Source organism: Bos taurus, chromosome 13 (assembly GCF_002263795.3).
Source record: "Bos taurus isolate L1 Dominette 01449 registration number 42190680 breed Hereford chromosome 13, ARS-UCD2.0, whole genome shotgun sequence".
NCBI classification, from domain to species: Eukaryota; Metazoa; Chordata; class Mammalia; order Artiodactyla; family Bovidae; genus Bos; species Bos taurus.
In genome coordinates, this window is record NC_037340.1 from 46869470 (window position 1) to 46892572 (window position 23103).

The window sequence follows — 23103 nt, forward strand, 5'->3', positions numbered from 1 at the left end:
AAAAAAGCAAACCTATGAGCACAAAATCCAAAACTAGAAGCAATGTAAAGCGTATGGTTTAAATGAACAATTCTAGCAAGAATTAACTAAGCTGGCCTAAAGAAAGAGAAATTCAATTTTTTTAAAAAGCAGAATTAAAGTAAAATAATATAGTGCAAAATCGGTTCACCTTGGCTGGGGTTGCTGTCCTGAAGAAAGGCTGCATGCTGTAGGCCTTTCAAAATAAAAACAAAATAATCTTGGTCTCTCTCCTATAGCTTTGCTCAATATCAGGCAATATACAGAGCTAAAGGGGTTTGGTACATAGTCAAACTGTTTATTAGTTGCTATACATAGTATTTGGCAGATGATATCAACTGGTAATCTATCACTGTAGTAATCATTAATGAAATGACAGTAGCATGCAAACTCAAGAATCATTACGAGTTTAAGAGTAAACTTTTTTCACTAACACAAACACTACAAAATGAACACAGAGAAAATCTATAGGAATTCATGTTCCATGAAACCTATAAAGATGACAGAAAAACATTTTATTAACAAATTCAGTGTCATTTAAATCTGTGCATGATCACAAATGTATGTCTTATTGATCCCAAACTGGTTCACACTGGTTTTTTTTTTTTTTAATTGGGAGCTGCTGCTATTGTTGTTCAGCTGCTAAGTTGTGTCCGACTCTTTGCAACCCCATGAACTGCAGCACACCAGGCTTCCCCGTCCTTCACCATCTCCCTGACATCCGACAGCCAGTGAAGGTTTACAAGCTCAGTGAGAACCAGCAGTGGGACAACCAAGGCTCCAGGCGTGTCCCATCCAGCTACGTGGAGTGGCTGAAGGGCATGTCCCAGCTACTCAGGGACTGACAAAACGTGGTCCACTGGAGAAGGGAATGGCAGACTACTTCAGTATTCTTGCCTTCAGAACCCCATGAACAGTATGAAAAGGCCGAAAAAAAATAAAAAAACCTGTCGAGTGATGAATGTAAATGTGGTCAACTTGGTACTTCAGCACGGTGTGAAATTTATACAGGTTGTCTTCAGAACTGAGTAGAAAACATTCTACCATCAAGAGGCAGCCTGCTGATCTATGGCTCTGTCACCACTTAGAGCATTTGGTTAAGACTCTGGAGCTAGACTAGCACAAATCTCAGCTTATGGGGCTTTTGCAAGGATCAAACAAGTTACTATGCTTAGTAACTGTTAGCTGGTGTTAAGATGATCTATTTGCTATAATGCACAAAATGGGAATTGATAAGCCACTAAATGGTGTGACACTTGCAATTACCCACATGTGAATTTCATCTTCAGGACCCTAAGTGCATTAGGACTGTAACCCTCCCAACATTTCTGAAAGCAAGATGGGACAATAAACACTGTTAACTGACTGAGAGTTAACACTGCAGCAAGAAGGCCAAGAGAACTGTGCCTGGAGAGGGCCTCCCTCACCATATTCAAGAGACTTAACTTTTACACTAACCCCTTGTTTCTACACAGTGAGCAGATAAACCTCACATCATCAAATATGTGTTTTACACAGAAACAATCTAAAATTAATTCTATGCAAATTCTAGATTTAGTTTAATTCTGATGATAAATTCAGTTCATCACTGAGAGGTAAGATTTTTATGGTTAAAGATTTCCAATAATTTTAAATGTAATTTTTTAATTAGAATATTAAAACATTGCTTAATGAAATAAAATTTAAAAAGAGGAAAACAAAAGAACTCTCACATACACACACACAAGCTGAAAAGAGTGTAACAGGACAGCATGACCCAAAATATTCTATTGAGTAAAACAGAAATTCATTACCAAAGCAAGAACAATGTCCAAGTACGTAACAGTATGTTTTGCACATAGAACCACAGTATAACTGGTTTGTAATTAATAACCACCAATACATCACTTATTACTTAATATTTATTTAGTAAATAAAAAATTGTATCTGATGCAGGTAATGGACCTTTGGGAGAAATGTGTACTTCTGCACATAATTAAAACAAATATAATAAAATATAATTCACATTTAAAAAACCAACAGAATCCAAGGGACAGAAAGTTTTAAAACGTGACTGATTAATTTATAAGTATGATAAGAAAACACAAAGATGTAAACTTTTAAAAAAAATTGTTACTTCGCTATGCTGTATTTATGAAATGGCTGTTTGCAGGCCTCTCTTAATGTTTTTTCGGGAACAAAGCAGGGCAGCACATCTTGCCACGGCTGTGTTTAATTGTGTAATTTCGGAAGAATAAGACATAAATCCAATCCTACCTCTTACACAAAAGATGTGAGCTTTCAGCCAAGTCTCAAGAGGTATATAAACCTCAGTGTCTCTCAGACTGGTTCTTTTGAATCAGGAAAAGGAGATGAAGATGGGGAAAAAAGTACCTATCTCGTCCCTCTGTAAATTAAAACTAAATCCATTTATCCCCAAGATGTTCATCTATTCAAGAAACCACAAAATTTGTATTTTCATTAATGCTGCTTCTTAAAAGGTACCAACCTTAACTCAAGACCTATGTAAAAACTAGCAAGAGGTCCTGCTTGTCAGAGAACAAACTAGGTTACGTGAAAACTGCTGAAGCTGAGCAGGGCTGACCAGCCGAGATGGGAGCACATGTCTGCAGCTGCTCTCCAGTCATCATCAGCAAAACTGGTGGAGGCACACTAACTGAAAGCCAGTATTTTGTTTTTGAACTGGCATGACCCACACAAGAAGAAAGGAGACCCTGAGTCCAGATCTGGCAGGCAAGTAAAGAGACAAGTAGTCTTGTAGCAAATGTCACCTTTTCACACTTATATGCCATCCTCTACACTGGTGACCAAAATATTTAATGTCATATTAAAAAGTGTCTGTCAAATACTAGAGAGTCATAGCTTTGTGCCAGGGACCATGAATCAAGCTGGGAGTCACCAAATAAATAATATCAATAGCCTCAATATCAAAGCACATATTTGATATATTTTATCTGCACAGGATCCATAATTCAAGGTCACCTGCCCTGCTACACTTTTACAGGCACACCTCAGAGATACTATGGGTTCAGTTTCAGACCACTGCAATAAAGAAACTATTGCAAGAAAGTCACATAAATTTTTCTGGTTTCTCATTGCATGTAAAAGTTGTGTTTACACTGTACTGTAATCTATTAAGGTGCAATAACAGTATGTCTAAAAAAGGTACAAACATTAATTTAAAAATACTTTACTGCTAAAAATGCTGGACAACGCAGAGTTGCCACAAACCTTCAGTTTGTAAAAAAGCACAAGCCAAAGTACAATAAAATGAGGTATGTCTGTGTTAAATCTTTTATAAGACTTTCCTATCTTTAGTGAATTAAGAAATTAAGTTGCATTTATTACAAAGGGAGCTACTAAATACCAAACTCAGCTGAGCAATGGTAAAATTTTCTGCCCAAGAAATATATTTCTCAAGTTGTTAAAATAGAGGACATGAAATATCATGATGGAATAAGGACTGAATGTAGCCGTCCATGTACATTAGTTTAGAGCAAGCAGATGATGAAGCAACCTAGGCAAATGTAATTTTCCTTTAAAAAAAATAAAACGAAACAAGCCTTGAAATGAAACAAACACAACAGTTTTAGTACATATCTAGATCTACTGGCCTTTTACCAATATAATTTCAAAAGCTTTAAAAATGATCTCTAAAAGAGGTATTTGGATCATCTGAGTGAATATTAGTAACAGATACCTGAAAATTAAAGATGACCAGAGAAAACTTACAAGAGTGTTGCCCAGGCTCAGCAAGCGTGTTTTAACAACTGGCTGGTACATATACTTCCACTGTTTACTAATATTTAAACTAACCATTTAAAATTGAGAGAGGCTTCATTTTTAATAAATATGGTTTTCATTCTGCTATCTCAAATGGACATTTTAAAATATCACCATGAAGATGCTTATGTGCTACTGAATTTCATCACAGTTTCTCCAAATGAATTCTCACTTCAAAAGAGAAACAAAATGATGGTTAAGATCAGCATCTCAAACTGTCTAGAAATCAATCCATTCCTAGCAGAAAGAATCTCAGTACAATGGAGGTTACCGTCTTTGACTTACACAGGCTTCCTCTTTAATAAATAATATATAATTGTATCCTGAAATAGCTTTTTCAGAGTTAGGCTTTTATTACATGATAGCTGGATTTAATAAAACAATAGTATTTAAGACATGCATATTTTCCAATTGTATCAAGTTTTTAAAAATAAACATTGGAAAAAAGGTAGCAAGCCAGAATAAAAACATGACACAGCAGACTTGCTCAGTGATGGTTTAGAGGCCTAAGAAACAACACTTTTGCCTACCTTCTCTCTCTCAACAGAGCCATGGACATGAGGACAAGGAGTCCAGCCTCATTACTAATACACAATACCCCAGGGATACAACTTGTAGGACTTATCAAGAGGAACCAACTTGCTCCTACATTTCTCAAATGACAGAACTCCCTGAGTAAAGAGTCTTTGTAACTCTGAATAAAGTTTTAAAAATGAATAGTAGAAAAATCCTATCCCTTTCCTTACATATATAATCTATTTGACTTTTATAGGCCATATATATCTACTTGATTTTGTCTTCTCTTAATAATTAGTAGAAAGTCAGTGAGATAAATAATAATGCACACCCTCCAATCTAAAACCTCAAGCTTTCAGAGGTATCATCTCATATAAAAAGTGGAGCAACTATAAAGAAGAGCCCCAGACTCATATGCCAGCATGCAGGGCTGTCAAAGACCACAGAAAACCTTTGTACTGATTAGAAAGTTGACCTTCCCTAAGACTGATTTTGTTAGAACAAGACACGTCACTGCCATGTGCTAGAGAACTGCTAAATAAACATGCAAGGATATCTGAGGAGAAGGTGGCAATTCCTAAGCTGTGCAATTCACACCGGCCCCCGTACACAGCAGCCTGCATGCACAGGCCACACAATCCCTACTCACACACAGAACTGGCCACTGCAAGATGCCTGCGCTGTGCCAAGGGTAACACAGGTCAGTTGTGTGTCCTCCAGAGTATTCTCAGGGCATGAAAACTGCAACACACAAACAGCCCTGGGTAGCTGGTGGTCCACCAGCCACAACCATGAGATACACATAAAATCAGTCTCATCATTTTATAGCTACAACTTTAAATACAGATCCAGCATCCTAAAGGAAAATCTCATTACAAAACTTGTGTTTGGAGTTACAGGTTAAATGTAAAAAAAATCATGATGAGAATTTTTCTTGCCGTTTAGTAAGAAATTTGTGTGCTTTTGCTACACAAAAGGCATTTCTTATTTTAAACATATTTATTCACTGGTCAAAACATGCTTTGAGTGCACAGTTAAATGCTTTCTATAGATAATCTCATTTAACCCTCAAAACAACCAAATGAAAGTGATATTAACATGCTCATATTACAGCTGAGGAATGAGTATCAGAGGTTAGAAACTCCCTCACACAACTAGAAACAATATCTGAGACAGGACTGAAACCTTAACTTCTTTTTATTTCACTATTTCATAAAGTAGGTACAATGTTTATACTCAGTTGTACTTAAATCATACATGTATACTTGGTATAAAAATGCCTGTGAATAAGAACCAACCAGAATTAATAAAATCTGTATACACTGTTTGACTTACATGTGAGATTTCATCTAGGAAAAAGAAAAGGAAGATGCTATAAAAACAAATGCAGTGAGGACATGTACGCATAAAACTAGAATACAGAACCTAATGTGGCTGAACACATACAACTCATTAACTGCTTGCTGAATTAAACTGAACAAAGAACTTCAACTTGAAGAGGGGAAAAAAGCATATGGAAAAGCACAAATCTAAATAGGAGAAATAAATCACTTTTATGAAAAAGTTGTACATATGATCCACAAACCAAAATCTTATGGATTAAGTTGCTTTTACTACTGGCCAGTTGCTATAGACATCTCAGAAATTATCCATATAGCCTTCTATAGTAAATCTTTATGTTTCTAAGTGGTTGTGGATTAAAAATTTTATATAATCTGGATCATTTTGAATATATAAGCTATCAATTATCAGTGGCCCTCCTTTAAATGTCTGCTATAGATAAGATTTATATCACCTGACATTATTATCACTATTATAGCTTGGCACCCAGTTTCTTCATTGGCAAAAACTTTAATTTTCTGTAAAGCACTTCCCTGGTGATTCAGTTGGTAGCGAGACTGCCTGCAATGCAGGAGACATGGATTCAATCCCTGGGTTGGGAAGATCACCGGAGAAGGAAATAGCAACCCACTCCAGTGTATTTGCCTGGGGAATTCCACCCACGGTCAGAGGAGCCTGGTGGACTACAGTCCATGGGGTCACAAGACTCGGACACAAGTTAGAAACTAAACCACCAAGGATGGCAACTGAAGAATTATTCTAATATAAACATTTTCACTTAAGTTTTCAAGAATATTTCTAGTGCACAAATCAAATGATACCAGTGAAATTAAACATTTTTTATTCCATGCTATGTGTGAAAAATGTGAATTTTCTTTCCTGAAACTTTAAAAGCACTTATTAAATTGACAAAAACAGTGTTAAAGCTAATAGTCTCCCACAGAAAACTGTACTGTTAGTTTATTGCTCTCAGACTTGACAAGCGAGTGTCTGTGTTGGCTCAATTGCCTAGAGTCATGAACGGAAAGACAATGTTCTGGGGAAATCAACCAATTTTAAGATACTGTGTCATTTTTATAATTCTAGGTTTTAGAGAATTCATGATAAAGCACTCTCAATATACCTAATTATCAAATCTATTCATTTTAGAACTAAAAAATTAATGTTTATCCTATTTTAAACCTTTCTGTTCCCAAAACAGACTTTTCATTAAAGTATTAGAAAAATTAAGAGCAAATAAGGAAAAAAGACAGACATATTACACATGAAACCAATCTTCACATTTAAAAAAGGTACTTCTGTATGTGACCCTGAGTAGAGACGTATACACCCCTTTCAGTCTGTTTGGACGGCATCAATATTATCCTCACTGAAACTTTTTTTTCTTTTTACTAATATTTACTGAAGAAAATGCTTAGGAATACCATTAACTGTGTGTACATTCAAAGGGCTTTCTTTTATTTTTCAGATTCAAGGCAACCCAAACAGGAGAAGCAGACTCCCTGCACAGGTGAGTTTTCTCCCAAACAATCAGGAAGGAAAGGAGCCATCCTACCAATGCCAGTCCTTACTGTGAAATATTACCAAACTTCTGAAAACAAATCTCTATGGGGCATACATAAATAACGTTCCAGATTTATGAAATACAAAACTTACAATTTCGTCGCCTGGTAACCAATATCCTTCCTGTTCGATACCAGCTTTGGAGCCTTTGCAGCCCACTGTCAGCGTCTCCACAATAAGACCATCTTTCACAGCCAAGCTCAGCTGACGAGTGGTCTCCTTTGGATGCATACCGTGGACTCGAGACATGTACCTGAATACAGAGGAAAACAAAGTTTAAATCTCTTAGTACTGAAAAATGAAAATGAATAAAAACAAGAAAATATTTTTCTTTATTGTGACATACTTATCAGAGCCCTACGGAAAGAAAAGAAAAGAAAGAAGTCAGTCAGTCCTGAATACTGAACTCTTTCAATTATCATAATATTTTAAACCTTAAATCTATTTTGCCTATTTAGAGGAACATTTGTTCAAAATACTCCCAAACCAGCATAAATAAATCTTTTAACAGATTTTACAGTCAAACATCCCATTTAGTTCTAGCCTCTGTGGCAACTGCCACTAACCTCCACTCTGCAGATTCTCAATCTAGAATTTTATCGTGATCTTCAGGATGTTGGAATATAAAATACTTTTACTCAAAACTTAGGAAATGACACCAAAGAAAATACAGAAAACACAGCTGATTGTCAACATATAAAGAAAACAAGAATGCATGCTATGATCAATAAGGCAAAAATGTGATCTTCAATTAAATATATTTTGAACTGCATCACTAAAGCATACAAGCTCTTCCTGATTTATAGTTACATGGCATATTTATTAAAAAATTTTGTTCCAAACACACCCTGCACCACAGAGAATGATGTTTATAGATTCTCTTGCACTCAGCAATTGTACTAAACTCAGGTTAACATTATGGCATATTTGCTTCATATCATTTTATTTTTCAAGGAAATAAAACGTTACAGCCACAACTGAATTTGTGCCATTTTCCATTCCTCTCCAATCAAACCCTAATACCCTCTTACTGGTAAACTAGGATATCTAGACACAAAAACATACTGGGAGACAAATCAGGCTGGCCTCAGTCTCTCCAGAAAAACATCCTGTGCTGCAAGACAGGGCTGAGTGCCCCAGGGTATTCAAGGAATTAAGAGTACAACAGAAGGATTCTGTATCCAGTTACCTGTCATTTAAATATCTATCAGAGCAGTCAAAACAAATGATTTTCAAAAGGCACGAACTCAGGACTTCCCTGAAGGTCCAGGGTTGCTCAGCGCAACCACAAAAAAAAAAAAAAAAAGCAAGATCTCATCACTGAAGAACCTTCAAAACTCAGGAGATGAATTTCAAGCTACACAAGGAGTAAATCGTGCAGAAGGAATGCAGAGCCTCTGTGTCTACAGCTTGTGGAAGAGAACTGTTTTTTGTTTAGGTGTTAGATAACTGTAAAGAGTTATTTTCTATTTTCTCTGCCAATGCAGTTAAATGAGAGATAAAAAGGAAGTGACATGGGAGCAGCAGCCCCACTGCCCTAACAAACAAGGGCAGGAAGAGACAAGGTGGAGTGGTCCACAGACTAATGTGTTGGCTTTGCCGCCTACCAGCTAAGGGTGGCAAATGATGCAGCAGAGCTACAAGTATTTTTTGATATGTAAAAACACCAACAGAAATAATCAACCCAATCAGAAACCCGGCAGAGGACCTGAACAGACACTCTTCAAAGAAGACATACACACAGTCAACAGGTACATGAAAAGATGCTCAACCTCACTGATCATCAGGGAGATGCAAACCAAAAATCACAATGAAATGTCACTTCACACATGTTAGAATGGCCATCAGCAAAAAGACAAGAGATAACAAGTGTTAGTAAGAATGTAGAGAAAAAGAAACATTTGTACAGTGTTAGCGGGAATATAAACTGGTTTAGCCACTATGGAAAAGAACATGGAGGTTCCTCAAAAAATTTAAAATAGAACTACCATATGATCTATTTCTGGGTATTTATCTGAAGAAAATGAAACACATCTGCACCTCCATGTTCCCTGAAGCAGTATGTACAACAGTCCAGATATTTACAATAGACAAGATATGGAAACAACCTAAGTGTTCATGGACAGATGAATGAAGAAAATGTGACATACAGATATATATAATGGAATATCACACAGCCATAAAAAACCCTTGCCTTCTGTGACAACATAGATGATCTTGAAGGCATTATGCTACATGAAATAAGTCAGACAGGGACAAATACCATATGATCTCACTGATATGTGAAACAAACCAAAAAAACACTCATTAGATACAGAGAACAGACTGTTGATTGCCAGCCATGGAGAGTGGGGAGGGAGTGAACAAGATGCATGACAATCGTTAAAAGGTACAAACTTTCAGTTATTAGATAATTAACTCATGGAGATATAGTGGATATCATGGTGACTATGGTTAACGATACTATACTGCATATGTGAAAGTTGCTAAGAGAATGGATCTTTGAAAAGAAATCATGGAATAGGTACAATTTCTCAAAAACATTATACGATTATCTTTGTATAAGAGTTTTAGGGGTATATTCCAGGAACTGTCAAAAGAGGTTACTTCTGAGAACAGGGGTTCACCCAAAAGGGATGTGAGGAGTACTTTCTTTTTCAACAGTACTCCCTTTTGATTTTGTTGATGTATCTACTGGCTGAAGACTATTTATATAAAAAAAGCAGCCACCATTTACCACCCCTCCTGCATGAGCTTGCCAGTCTTGGGCAGGTTCCTTTCTTTCTTTCCAACTCATCTTAGCTCTTCTGCCCTTTACTTATCCATAATGATTTTAAAGTCAGTTGGCAAAGATCCATGAAAACCATTGCTGTAATTTAGATTCAGTTCAGTTCAGTGGCTCAGTCATGTCTGACTCTTTGCAACCCCATGAATCACAGCAGCACACCAGGCCTCTCTGTCCATCACCAACTACCGGAGTTTAATCAAACTCATGTCCATTGAGTTGGTGATGCCATCCAGCCATCTCATCCCCTATCGTCCCCTTCTCCTCCTGCCCCCAATCCCTCCCAGGAACAGGGTCCTTTCCAATGAGTCAACTCTTCGCATGAGGTGGCCAAAGTATTGGAGTTTCAGCTTTAGCATCAGTCCTTCCAATGCACACCCAGGACTGATCTCCTTTAGGATGGACTGGTTGGATCTCCTTGCACTCCAAGGGACTCTCAAGAGTCTTCTTCAACACCACACTTCAAAAGCATCAATTCTTCGGAGCTCAGCTTTCTTTATAGTCCAACTCTCACATCCATACAGGACCACTGGAAAAACCACAGCCCTGACTAGACGGACCTTTGTTGGCAAAGTAATGTCTTTGCTTTTTAATATGCTATCTAGGTTTAATATGCTATCTAGCATATCTATCTAGAATATGCTATTCTGACAGAATGTGGTCCACTGGAGAAGGGAATGGCAAACCACTTCAGTATTCTTGCCTTGAGAACCCCATGAACAGTATGAAAAGGCAAAATGATAGGATACTGAAAAAGGAACTCCCCAGGTCTGTAGGTGCCCAATGTGCTACTGGAGATCAGTGGAGAAATAACTCCAGAAAGAATGAAGGGATGGAGCCAAAGCAAAAAGAATACCCAGTTGTGGATGGGACTGGTGATAGAAGCAAGGTCCGATGCTGTAAAGAGCAATATTGCGTAGGAACCTGAAATGTCAAGTCCATGAATCAAGGGAAACTGGAAGTGGTCAAACAGGAGATGGCAAGAGTGAACATCGGCATTCTAGGAATCAGCGAACTAAGATGGACTGGAATGGGTGAATTTAACTTAGATGACCATTATATCTACTACTGTGGGCAGGAATCCCTCAGAAGAAATGGAGTAGCCATCATGGTCAACAGGAGAGTCCGAAATGCAGTACTTGGATGCAATCTCAAAAACGACAGAATGATCTCTGTTCGTTTCCAAGGCAAACCATTCAATATCATGGTAATCCAAGCCTATGCCCTAACCAGTAACGCTGAAGAAGCTGAAGTTGAACGGTTCTATGAAGACCTACAAGACCTTTTAGAACTAACACCCAAAAAAGATGTAATTTAGATTAGAGGAGAGTGAATACCATTACAATTGTAAGTAATATAATTTTTCCTGATGAACTTTGAAAAACTGCATAATTACAACTTTTTCTACATCCTTAACAAGATCTTTTTAAAAAAATGAAACAAAGATGATTATTTTTAATGATAAAAGGTACCATTCACAAAGAAGATAAACATCATAAACCATTAGGCACCTTAACAACAAAGAAACAAAGACCAAAAAAAAGCAAAACTCAGGAGAAATATAAGGGAAAAGACAAAAAATATATAATCATAGTGAGATATATTAACATTACTCTGAGAATATTTTATCAAGTGCAGAAAAAATGAGAATAGGAGCATCTTGAATGGTGTCATTAATAATTTAAATAGATTTATATATAACTAATTTGTATTAATCATATCCTACACAAATATATTTAAAATTCATACTGTCAAACTATGAATCAAAGTGGAATCAAAATGCCGTACATTTTTAATTAGGCAAAAATTTATAAGTTTTCTAAAATGTATCTGTTATACATATTATTTATATGTATGTATACAAAAGCTCTTCTACTACACTGATAAAGGCTTAGGAAAGAACATTAAAAAAAGAGAGATGGAGAAATTAGAAAACATTAAATGAAATGGAAGCACTGAATATGAAATAGAAAAAGTAAAACAAACTGGATAAAAGTAAAAGATCCTCAAGTAGTCCAGCTGTTTTTAAATATGGCTGTTTATAAGAAACATTTCTTGGATGAATGGAAAAAAAAAAAGACATATCTGGAGCTCTGGCAAAAATAAAAGCAGTACCTGGGCATTTGTAATTTTCAAAAAATTTCAAGATAATTCTGATATGCATCTGGATTTTAAAAAGTGATTACAGGTTTTTCTATTAAATGGTAGTTTCAGTGATACAGATTTCTATAATTTTTCTGCTGACAAATCACGATACTATGGTATTAAATTAATAATAGTTACATAATCACAACAGTAAAAGATGTTTATCAATTTTTCACAATGAATAGACAAAAATAAAAGATAATTATAATTGCAAGCCATAATGGGAACATGATTAACCTAAGAATATAAAATAATCACATATAATTTGTGGGGTCAAGCAGACTGATGTGGTCAGTGGAACTGCATATGTGCACGTTTTCATCTGCTCAGCCAGTCTTTGTCTTTTGGTTGGTGCATTTAATCCATTTAAGGTAATTATTGATATGTATGATACTATTACCATTTTCTTAATTGTTTTGGGTTTATTTTCTATAAGTGGGGTTTTTCCTTATCTTGTTTTCTGCCTAGAGTTCCTTTAGCATTTGTTGGAAATCTGTTTTGGTGCTGCCAAATTCTTTTAACTTTTGCTTGTCTGGAAAGTTTTTGAGTTCTCTATCAAATCTGAAGGAGAGTCTTGCTGGGTTGAGTATTCTTGGTTGTAGGTTTTTCCCTTTCATCACTTGAAATATGTCATGCCATTCTCTTCTGGCTTGTAGAGTTTCTGTTGAGAAATCACCTGATAGCCTGATGGGAGTTCCGTTGTATGTTATTTGTCGTTATTCCTTTGTTGCTTTTACTATTTTATCTCTGTCTTTAATTTTTGTCAGTTTGATTACCATGTGTCTCAGTGTGTTCCCCCTTGGTTTTGTTCCTTCTGGGACTCTGTGCTTCCTGGACTTGGTTGATTACTTCCTTTCCCATGTTAGGGAAGTTTTCAGCTATTATCTCTTCAAATATTTTCTCAGGTCCTTTCTCTCTTCTTCTGGGACCCCTATAATGCAAATGTTCCTGTGTTTAATGCTGTCCCAGAGGTCTCTTAGACTGTCTTCATCTCTTTTCATTCTTTTTTCTATATTCTGTCCTGCAGCAGTGATTTCCACCATTCTGTCCTCAGGTCATTTATCCATTCTTCTACCTCAGTTATCCTGTTATGAATTCATTCCAGTGTATTATTCATCTGCTTGCTTGTTCTTTAGTTCTTATAGGTCTTTGGTAAACATTTCTTGCATCTTCTCAATCTTCGCCTCCATTCTTTTCCAGAGATCCTGGATCATCTTCACTATCATTATTCTGAATTCTTTTTCTGCAAGGTTGCCTATCTCCATCTCATTTAGTTGTTTTTATGGGGTTTTATTTTGTCCCTTCATCCGGGACCTAACTGTGTGCTCTTTCATGATGATTCAGTTCAGTCGCTCAGTCATGTCTGACTCTTTGCGACCCCATGAATTGCAGCACGCCAGGCCTCCCTGTCCATCACCAACTCCCGGAGTTCACTCAGACTCACGTCCATCGAGTCAGTAATGCCATCCAGCCATTTCATCCTCTGTCGTCCCCTTCTCCTCCTGCCCCCAATCCCTCCCAGCATGAGAGTCTTTTCCAATGAGTCAACTCTTCACATGAGGTGGCCAAAGTACTGGAGTTTCAGCTTTAGCATCATTCCTTCCAAAGAAATCTCAGGGCTGATCTCCTTCAGAATGGACTGGTTGGATCTCCTTGCAGTCCAAGGGACTCTCAGGAGTCTTCTCCAAAACCACAGTTCAAAAGCATTAGTTCTTCTGCGCTCAGCTTTCTTTACAGTCCAACTCTCACATCCATACATGACCACAGGAAAAACCAGAGCCTTGTCTAGACAGACCTTTGTCAGCAAAGTAATGTCTCTGCTTCTCAGTATGCTATCTAGGTTGGTCATAACTTTTCTTCCAAGGAGTAAGCATCTTTTAATTTCATGGCTGCAGTCACCATCTGCAGTGATTTTGGAGCCCCCAAAAATAAAGTCTGACACTGTTTCCACATCTATTTCCCATGAAGTGATGGGACCAGATGCCATGATCTTTGTTTTCTGAATGTTGAGTTTTAAGCCAACTTTTTCACTTTCCAGTTTCACCTTCATCAAGAGGCTTTTTAGTTCCTCTTCACTTTCTGCCCTAAGGGTGGTGTCATCTGCATGCTATGCTATGCTATGCTAAGTCACTTCAGTCGTGTCCCACTTTGTGCGACCCCATAGACGGCAGCCTACTAGGCTCCCCTGTCCCTGGGATTCTCCAGGCAAGAACACTGGAGTGGGTTGCCATTTCCTTCTCCAATGCATGAAAGTGAAAAGTGAAAGTGAAGTCGCTCAGTCGTGTCCGACTCTTAGCGACCCCATGGACTGCAGCCTACCAGGCTCCTCCGTCCATGGGATTTTCCAGGCAAGAGTACTGGAGTAGGGTGCCATTGCCTTCTCTGGTCATCTGCATATCTGAGGTTATTGATATTTCTCCCGGCAGTCTTGATTCCAGCTTGTGCTTCTTCCAGCCCAGCATTTCTCATGATGTACTCTGCATATAAGTTAAATAAGCAGGGTAACAATATACAGCCTTGACATACTCCTTTTCCTATTTGGAAGCAGTCTGTTGTTCCATGTCCAGTTCTAACTGTCGCTTCCTGACCTGCATACAGATTTCTCAAGAGGCAGATCAGGTGGTCTGATACTCCCATCTCTTTCAGAATTTTCCAGTTTACTGTGATCCACAGTCAAAGGCTTTGGCATAGTCAATAAAGCAGAAATAGATGTTTTTCTGGAACTCTCTTGTTTTTCACATGATCCAGCAGATGTTGGCAATTTGATCTCTTCTTCCTCTGCCTTTTCTAAAACCAGCTTGAACAACTGGAAGTTCACGGTTCACATATTGCTGAAGCCTAGCTTAGAGAATTTTGAGCATTACTTTACTAGCATGTGAGATGAGTGCAATTGTGCGGTAGTTTGAGCATTCTTTGGCATTGCCTTTCTTTGGGATTGGAATGAAAACTGACCTTTTCCAGTCCTGTGGCTGAGTTTTCCAAATTTGCTGGCATATTGAGTGCAGCACTTTCACAACATCATCTTTCAGGATTTGCAATAGCTCAACTGGAATTCCATCACCTCCACTAGCTTTGTTTGTAGTGATGCTTTCTAAGGCCCACTTGACTTCACATTCCAGGATGTCTGGCTCTAGGTCATGAAGATAACTTTCTGTAATTTGGTTTTTAGTTGCTGTGGAATTGTGGTTCTTGCTTCTTCTGTCTGTCTACTGATGGAGGAGGCTAAAAAGCTTGTGTAAGCTCCCTGATGGGAAAAAATAGGTGATGGGAAAAAATCCCTGGTGACAGGAAAAAATGGATCTTGCTCTAGTGGGCTATAAAGAAAGCTGAGCACTGAAGAATTGATGCTTTTGAACTGTGGTGTTGGAGAAGACTCTTGAGAGTCCCTTGGACTGCAAGGAGATCAAACCAGTCAATCCTAAAGGAAATCAGCCCTGAATATTCATTGGAAGGACTGATGCTGAAGCTCCAATATTCTGGCCACCTGATGGGAAGAACTGACTCACTGGAAAAGACCATGATGCTGGAAAAGATTGAAGGTGGGAGGAGAAGGAGACAACAGAGGATGAGATGGTTGGACGGCATCCCCAACTCAATGGACATGAGTTTGAGTAAGCTCCAGGAGTTTGTGATAGACAGAGAAGTCTGGTGTGCTGCAGTCCACGGGGTCACAAAGAGTCGGACACAACTGAGTGACTGAACTGAACTGAACTGGGAGGCAGGGCCTTACTCAGTAAAGCTTTAATCCAATTATCTGCTGATGGGTGGTTTTGCACTCCCTCATGGGTAGTTTTTTGGTCTGAGGCGACCCAGCCCTACAGGCTGCATGGTCAAGTTAGGAGTGTTTATGCCAAAGGGGACGTTCCCAGACAGCTGCTGCCAGTTCCTCAGTCCTGCAGTCAGCCCTTGCTGATCCATACCTCCACAGGAGACCCTCCAACACTAGCAGTTTTGGTTCAGTTTCCTATAGATTCACTGCTCCTTTCCTCATGAGTCTTGGTGCACACAGGTCTTTTTTGTGCCCTCCAAGTCTGCAGTCTCTGTTACCCCCAATCCTGTGGAAGTCTTGTAATCAAATCCTGCTGGGCTTCAAGGTCAGATTCCCTGTGGATTCCCAATCCCTCTGTCAGGTCCCCAGGCTGGGAAGCACCCAAGTTCCAGTGTCCTCCTGTTGATGGTTGTTCAATAGCTGGTTGTGATTTTGGTGCTCTCACAGGAGGAGATGAGTGCACGTCCTTCTACTCTACCACCTTGAACCAGAAGTCTAACCCGGCAGAGCACAGAACATAACAGATCCTCCAGAGCCCAGGAATGCAGGCCGATCTAAGTGGGAAGCAGCAGGAGGTGATGCAGATGAGGAAGGTCAGGTACTGATACCCTGCACAAGGACTGGAAAGCATGGGCAACAGAAGACTGTCAATTGTGGAACATTTGATAAGATGGTGGTTTTGAAAAACATCTCTGACACCACTGATGGAAAGAAGAAATAGACCAGCAAGACCAGGAGAAGGCCAGACCCAATTAGGAACCAGCTGCCACTGCACAGGCAGGAAATTACACAGGTTAAAAACCAGGCCAGGTAAAGAAGACAGACATTTTACAGGACCATTCAGTCTACCCAGTCTAGAGTATTCCAAACACATTTCTCATCCCCTCTAGCCACAGGATAAAAATCTCAATACTGGCATTAGAGGTCTTCCTAGTTTGGCCTTTTGGACTTTTCATTTCCTAAGACTCTACAGTCCCTCTGTTTCGACTCCCCTCTGCCTCACCAAGTCCCATTCAACTTGCAAGGCTCAATTAATCCCATATCCTCCTAAGGCCTTCCTGATTCTCTCTCAGTGACCCAGCACTACCTCCTCCCCCTTCAATTAAGGCCTGTCATTGTTGTTCAGTCCCTGCCATGTCCAAATCCTTTCTGACCCCATGGACTACAGCAGGCCAGGCTCCCCTGTCCTTAACTATCTCCTGGAGTTTGCTCAGAATTCATGTCCATTGAGTCAATGATGCTATCTAACCATCTCATCCTCTGCTGTCCCCTCCTCCTTTTGCCTTCAATCTCTCCCAGGAAAGGCCTGCTGCTACTGCTGCTGCTAAGTCTCTTCAGTCGTGTCCGATTCTGTGCCACCCCAGAGATGGCAGCCCACCAGGCTCCCCCTTCCCTGGGATTCTCCAGGCAAGAACACTGGAGTGGGTTGCTATTTCCTTCTCCAATGCATGAAAGTGAAAAGTGAAAGTGAAGTCGCTCAGTCGTGTCCAACTCTTAGCGACCCCATGGACTGCAGCCTACCAGGCTCCTCCACCCATGGAATTTTCCAGGCAAGAGTACTGGAGTGGGGTGCTATTGCCTTCTCCGGGAAAGGCCTGTCATACTATTAATTAAACATTCCACTCACATGGGGCAGAGCTGCATTCTGTCTAGGATACCTTTTCCATTATTTGGTACTATTCTTTTATTATATTTTAATTGGAAGCTAAATACTTTATAATATTGAGGTGGTTTTGCCATACATTTACATGAATCAGCCACAAGTATACATGTGTCCCTCCGTCCCAATCCCCCCCCACCTCCCTCCCCATATTCTTTTACTCTTTAATGGTACTTTTCTGTGCCTTGTCTGTATGATTCCATCATAGAACCGCAGAGAAACATGAAACATATGAAAGCACGTGGACAATAATCCCAGCCAAAGTGAGTGCCCCAGGAATGTGGCATGCTGGACAACACTCACTGTGGGACTGTGGTTATGGCTCTTCAGAACCAGTAACTCTTCTGTAAGGCTGTTATATAAAATAAAATAACAATGGTAACAGTGGTAAACTGTACCTGTCAACCTACCATAAGACAGTGTGTAAGAAAGAGTAAATCAACACAGATTGAAATGAGAATGAAGAATTCTTGGGAGTACATATACAACATAACATTAACTGTTAAGTTTTTTAAAATTAACTTTATCGTAACTTCGGCAATGGCCACTTTCCTATCCTACAATAAATCTACTGAGGGAATAGAAATTGACAGGGATAAGACAAACAGTTCCTAGAAATCATAGGTTTCATAAAACTGAACTATAGTAAAAAAATAATTAATGGGTACCTAGTTGCAACTTCAAAGACAACCTACACATGAAGAAGACTTACAATCTGGATTTATGTCTGTCTGTAGTGATAAGAAGAACTCCAGGAGAACTCAAATTTCAATGCCAAACATGTCACAAGAGGTCAGAGGTCACATTTTCTAATTGGGGTTTGACCCTAAAGTAAGCAATACATGTAATTAATTGATGCCCTAATCTGAAACATTAACTTGAATGGGACTAAGTCAACCGATCCAATGTCAGTCTAATAAGCATGCTAGTCACAAATGTGGTCACCTCTAGAAACACAAAATCAAAGTTGCTCAAGACAGAAAGGAAATGAGACTTCAACTGCTTTTTCCAAGACAAGAAAAAATAATTTGATCTCTCCCAATGACACCAATAATGTTAGCTAATAATACTGGCAGAGACTGTAATAAAACCCATACTTCTTTCAAAAATATGTCTTTATCTTATAACTATTATTTAGAATACTTATGAAAGTCTAATGTTGTATTATAATCATCTAAATTAGATATGAATAATTTGGATTAAAGAGGAAAAAATGACATGTAACTTATTTTTATTGGGTATTAAAATATAGGAGACATTTTAAAAATAATAAGGCAATGAATTATGAATCATACTGGAAATCTTAGGGATTCAAAGTTTAAATTTCATTTCTGTTACTGGTTTTGATGTCATATGCTTCTTTATCTCTTTGCTCATTTATTTAAAAACTGTAAAACAAGGGCTAAAAACATCATGATGTAGTACAAACATAAAAATATTTTATAAACAATTGTTTTATATAAGTGCTGCAATCAAATATTTCACAGCTTTAATTTCATGACACCTAGCCAAATTTCATAAAACTGACGAATTCATATGTACTACTTATAATTTAGCATTATAGCTACTCTTGTCTATGCTTATGTTCATCTAAACTGACTCATGTAATTCTTTTTTAAGATAAAACAACTCATTTGTTTTCATCTTATGATTAAACATCACAAAACATCTTTTATCTTCTAAAAACATAAAGTGTTTTTATGGACAGGCCAAAATTTATTTGTGCTTATTTACTTTTCAAGTAAGAATGGAAGTTTATACCATTATTAAATCACATTTATAAACATGAGCTTTTAAATCAGAGGCACAAGTTAACAATTAATTTTAAACAATCAAACTTTACCCTATACATGTATTTTGATTTCAGATTTGACTCATTCTGTAAAAATACTTTCCATCCCCAGGACTCCCTGGTGGTTCAGTGGTAAAGAATCTACCTGCCAACACAAGAGACATGGGTTCAATCCCTCATTCAGAAGATCCCACATGCCATCGAGCAACTAAGCCTGTGTGCCACAACTCCTGAGCCTGCCCTATAGAGCCCAGGAACCACAGGTACTGAAGCCTGTAAGCTCTAGAGTCCATGTTTTGCAACAAGAGAAGATACTGCATCGAGAAGGCCAGGTACCACAGAGAGTAGCCTCTGCTCTCCACAACTACTGAAAAGCCCTCGAAGGAGCGAAGATCTAGTGCAGCCAAAACAAATAATTTTTTTAATTAAAACAAACAAAGAAACACAAAAACATCCATCCCCAAATAACAGAAATTTTCAAAGAAGTTTCTCTTAGTGATATTTTTTAAATACTTGAAATATTCAATAAAGTGAAAGTGAAAGTCACTCAGTTGTGCCTGATTTTTTGCGACCCCATGGACTACAGTGCATGGAATTCTCCAGGCCAGAATACTGGAGTGGGTAGCCCTTCCCTTCTCCAGGGGATCTTCCCAGCCCAGGGATTAAACCCAGGTCTCCCGTGTTGCAGGGAGATTCTTTACCAGCTGAGCCACAAGGGAAGCCCAAGAATAGTGGAGTGGGTAGCCTATCCCTTCTCCAGCGAATCTTTCCAACCCAGGAATCGAACCAGGGTCTCCTTTATTGCAGGTAGATTCTTTACCAACTGAGCTATCAGGGAAGCCTATAAATCTCAACAGTGCCTCTGTAATTTATAGTACCTTTTCTACTTATCTGAACAGAAAACTAGCAATTAGAAAAAAAGAAAGTAAAAGGTAGTATTAAAAAGACTCAGGACTCTTTCCAAGGGAGGTGTACTGACAACTAACAAAACGCTACTGCCATGAACCCTGAAGTTAGATATCATCAGATTACATAGAAGAAACATTTGCAACACAAACAAACCCTACTTTGTTATAGAAGTTGTTATTAGTACCTATTTGTTCAATTAACTTTGAGGATATGAAACTTCTACTCATAAAATTTCTTTTCAAATTTCAACACAAATGTAACATTTTAATGATATTCTGAAGATGATACTGCTGTATATTCTGTATGTTCTAGTGTCATATACAAAAATGAAAAATACTGCTTGAATCTGCCTCTGCTAGAACGAATTTTTATTGCTTTCAGCTCTGCTTTAGGACTTCAGAAAATACCCAGTGCCTTTAGCAATTATTTTTCTTTTTAGAAAAATGACTCGATGCTGTGAGCTGGGAAGATGGCAAGAAGTAACATGGTTTTAATGTCTCCCAACCTCCTCGACAAAGTCACAGGAAGCGTTAGCAAAAAACAAGTTGATGACCTAACCCTTGGAAAACAAGTGACAAGAATTCTCATGAATCCCAAAGTCCAGTAGCGGAGGACAAGCCTCCAAAAGCTGGAACTGCAGTTGGTACTGACACCTGTGCAGGAGGAGGCAGAGGGACATGACACAGCACTGAGAACAGGCAGATAAAACAGCTAACAAGCAGTCACTGGAGAGCAAAGAGGGCCAAATCGAGAACAGCAGTGGACATTGGACAGGGTTTACACACCTCTATTTGCAGGTAACTGATGGTAATTCACGAGCTCATGGTAAAGTTCTTATGGGGCTGGAGCAGAGAAACTTGTGAACACTCACCATCAGCCAAAGCTCCCTTCTAGTACAGAACTCTACAGTGTAGAGAAACTGCTAACAATAAAAATATCAAACCCTACTGAAGTCTGGTCATAAAGATCTCCAATGTAAGGACAATGGGCACAAAAGAAATTGTGGTTCTGGCAAAAGGTACAGAAGCAGGAGATCATGGTAAATGTGAGACATTATTTTTAGCACTTCATAAAAATGACAGAAGATGCTTTAGAGCCATACCTCCAAAAACTGTTTGCAACCACCTTCCCTTGACACAAGTTCAGGAAAAGTGATTTCACATGACAGGACTGTGGCTGAAGGAACAGAACATCCCTAAAGTGGAAGCATGCCCAAGACAGGTGCCCACAACACAGATCAGACTATAACTACTATTTAAACACATGAAAAGACATTAAGAAAATTATATAAGATACAGGAAAGATATGTCAGAATTAGAAAACTCAGAAATGATGTAAACATGAGAAGTAAATGAAAAAATTCACTTCAGAAGAAGTCCAAACTAGAAGGCACACAGGAGTCAGTATGTAGCAAAAAATGTGGTCAGTATAAGTCATAAAGAAAGAAAATATGAAAAAAAACAAAACTGTTTAGCAGCTTTATTCACAACTGCCCAACCTGAAAATTACAAATATAGAAGACAGGAAAAGAAACCAACAGAGTATAAGAAAAAGCCCCCCAAAACAACAAGTAAACAAGATAATAAAAGTCCACAAATGATATATATATATACAATTGACCCTTGAACCTATAGGGGTCAGAGCCCACCACAGCCCAATGCAGTCCAAGACCTGCGTCCCTCTTTACAGTCAGCCCTCTGTGTGCAGCTCCACATCTGGATTCAGGCAACCCTGAAGCATGCAGCGCCATGGCACAGGGGATAAGTGAACCTGTACAGTTCAATCCACGCTGTTCAAGGGTCAGTTGTACAATTTTTAAATTAAAAATAGTAACAAGCTTCCTCAAAAAAGTAAAAACAGAAATTACCATATGATCCAGCAATCCCACTCCTGAGTACTTATCAGAAGAAAATGAAATCACTATCTTAAGACTTCTGTACCCTCGTGTTCTCAGCAGCATTATTTACAACAACCAAGACATGGGAACAACCTAAGGGTCCATCAAGAGACAAACTGATCAATAAAACATGGTATACATGTACAATGGAATATTATTCAGTCATAAAAAGAAGGCAATTCCATCATTTTGTAACAACATGGATCAATGCCAATTGTATCTCAGTAAAACTGCAGAGTGGGGAAGTGAAAAAATTTTCTTTAAAGACTCTACTAGAGAATGAACTTCAGATGTCAGTGGTAAGCATGAAACAAACACTTGGAGAAGTAAGACTAAATGCCAGCTCTAAGTACAAAGTATGACATGTAATCGCTACATTCTGTGACAGTTTAGAATCAGTACAGTTGTTCAGAGAGGCTAAAACAGCTTGTCTGGTTTCCATGAGATGTGCTGTCAGTTCCAGCACCGGTGATGGTATTCTCAGACAGCCTGGGACATAGCTGGAGAGAACGACTGAGTTAACTATATGACATCTAAAATGCACCACCCATAGTGTCCTTAAGAATCATGACTCTTACTGTGTAAGAAAGAAGGCAAAGATTTTAGATAGCTCAGTAAAAACCAGTAGCCATAAATTCAAGGGGGAAATATCAGTATGAATTCATTACAACTATATGTATTTCCTAGCTGGTCCACTTAAAGGCCTAGAGACAGAGACCAACCTGGTAGCAACAAGCACACTGAGGGCCAGAAAATGCTCTTGAGACACAATTTCTAACTGTAAGAAACCAGCGTCCCCTGGAGAAATCAGTGGATCCAGGCTTGGGGCACGGTGTGTCCTAGGTGAGCCCGAAAAAATCCTGTCATATCAGAAAGCAGACAGGAACTTCAAAAGACATCACGAAGAGGCTCCAACTGGTCAAAG

The 23103-nt window shown here is 38.5% G+C and overlaps 1 protein-coding gene across 15 annotated transcripts in view; it reads right to left on the reverse strand.

The window, feature by feature from the left end:
• Window positions 1–23103, reverse strand: part of ZMYND11 (zinc finger MYND-type containing 11) — a 75561-nt gene that overhangs the window by 32524 nt on the left and 19934 nt on the right. For 8 of the 15 annotated variants that reach the window (NM_001045940.2, XM_005214449.5, XM_005214447.5 and 5 more), the window contains 1 exon segment: window positions 7315–7474. In NM_001045940.2, the coding sequence (NP_001039405.2) occupies window positions 7315–7474 (160 nt within the window). 15 annotated transcript variants of the gene reach the window in all.